Source organism: Sinocyclocheilus grahami, unplaced genomic scaffold (genome assembly GCF_001515645.1).
Source record: "Sinocyclocheilus grahami isolate Dianchi unplaced genomic scaffold, SAMN03320097.WGS_v1.1 scaffold6360.1, whole genome shotgun sequence".
Classification (NCBI taxonomy): domain Eukaryota; kingdom Metazoa; phylum Chordata; class Actinopteri; order Cypriniformes; family Cyprinidae; genus Sinocyclocheilus; species Sinocyclocheilus grahami.
This window is the reverse complement of record NW_015510801.1, coordinates 1-652: the sequence shown is the minus strand read 5'-3', so window position 1 is coordinate 652 and position 652 is coordinate 1. Positions and strand designations below refer to the sequence as shown.

The 652-nt window shown below is 40.6% G+C and overlaps 1 protein-coding gene across 1 annotated transcript in view; it reads right to left on the bottom strand.

Moving 5' to 3' along the window:
• The window catches only part of LOC107577554 (dixin-A-like), a 5,690-nt gene extending 5,236 nt beyond the window's left edge, over window positions 1-454 (bottom strand). Inside the window, exons 1-2 of the mRNA XM_016263617.1 lie at window positions 147-454; window positions 3-71 (exon numbers count right to left, since the gene is read on the bottom strand). Of these exons, the coding sequence (XP_016119103.1) occupies window positions 3-71; window positions 147-297 (220 nt within the window). The 5' untranslated portion in view covers window positions 298-454. The remainder of the gene's footprint in view (window positions 1-2; window positions 72-146) is intronic.
• Between the last annotated feature and the right edge of the window lie 198 nt (window positions 455-652).

Sequence of the window (652 nt, the reverse complement as noted above, 5' to 3'; positions counted from 1 at the left end):
GCTGCTTTCCTCTTTCCCAGCATGCTCTGGGCCAGGAGACGGCTCGGTGGCTGAGGATTTCACTACATCCTCTTCAAAGGAAACAAATACAACAAAACATAAGAAATGTATAGAAACAGTAGGGTCAAGTAGGAAAAACATCCTACCTAGGCTTTGTGGTTGCTCCGTGTGGTTTCCCACTATCTCTCCTGAATCTTCAGATTTGGCAATAATATACTCCTCCTTGGGTGTGTGTGCTGGACTGGATGAACTGAGACTGGAGAAATGTTGCAGAGAATCAGTGAAGGAGATAACCATTTGAATGGTCCTATATAACCCTCATGTAACCACCTGGAGTAATTTGATGACAATGAAAGCCTTTTGTGTACGTAAGATATATTATGTTCCCTTTAATCACATGTAACTGAACTAAAAAAATAGGGAAATTCCAGTTACAATAGACATGTCACCATTCTCATCCAGGTTTTCAGTTTCAAGCCACACTAATACAGTTCCAGAGCATTCCTAAGCCACATGTTATTCATCTGTTTTCAGTAAAGATGAAATGAGAGACTATCTCCAACACCCCATAGCTGTTCCACTGGCACGGGAATATGATATTGAAGTTGAGGTAATTCTGACAAAGAAATGAAGTCTGTCACACAGAATAAGA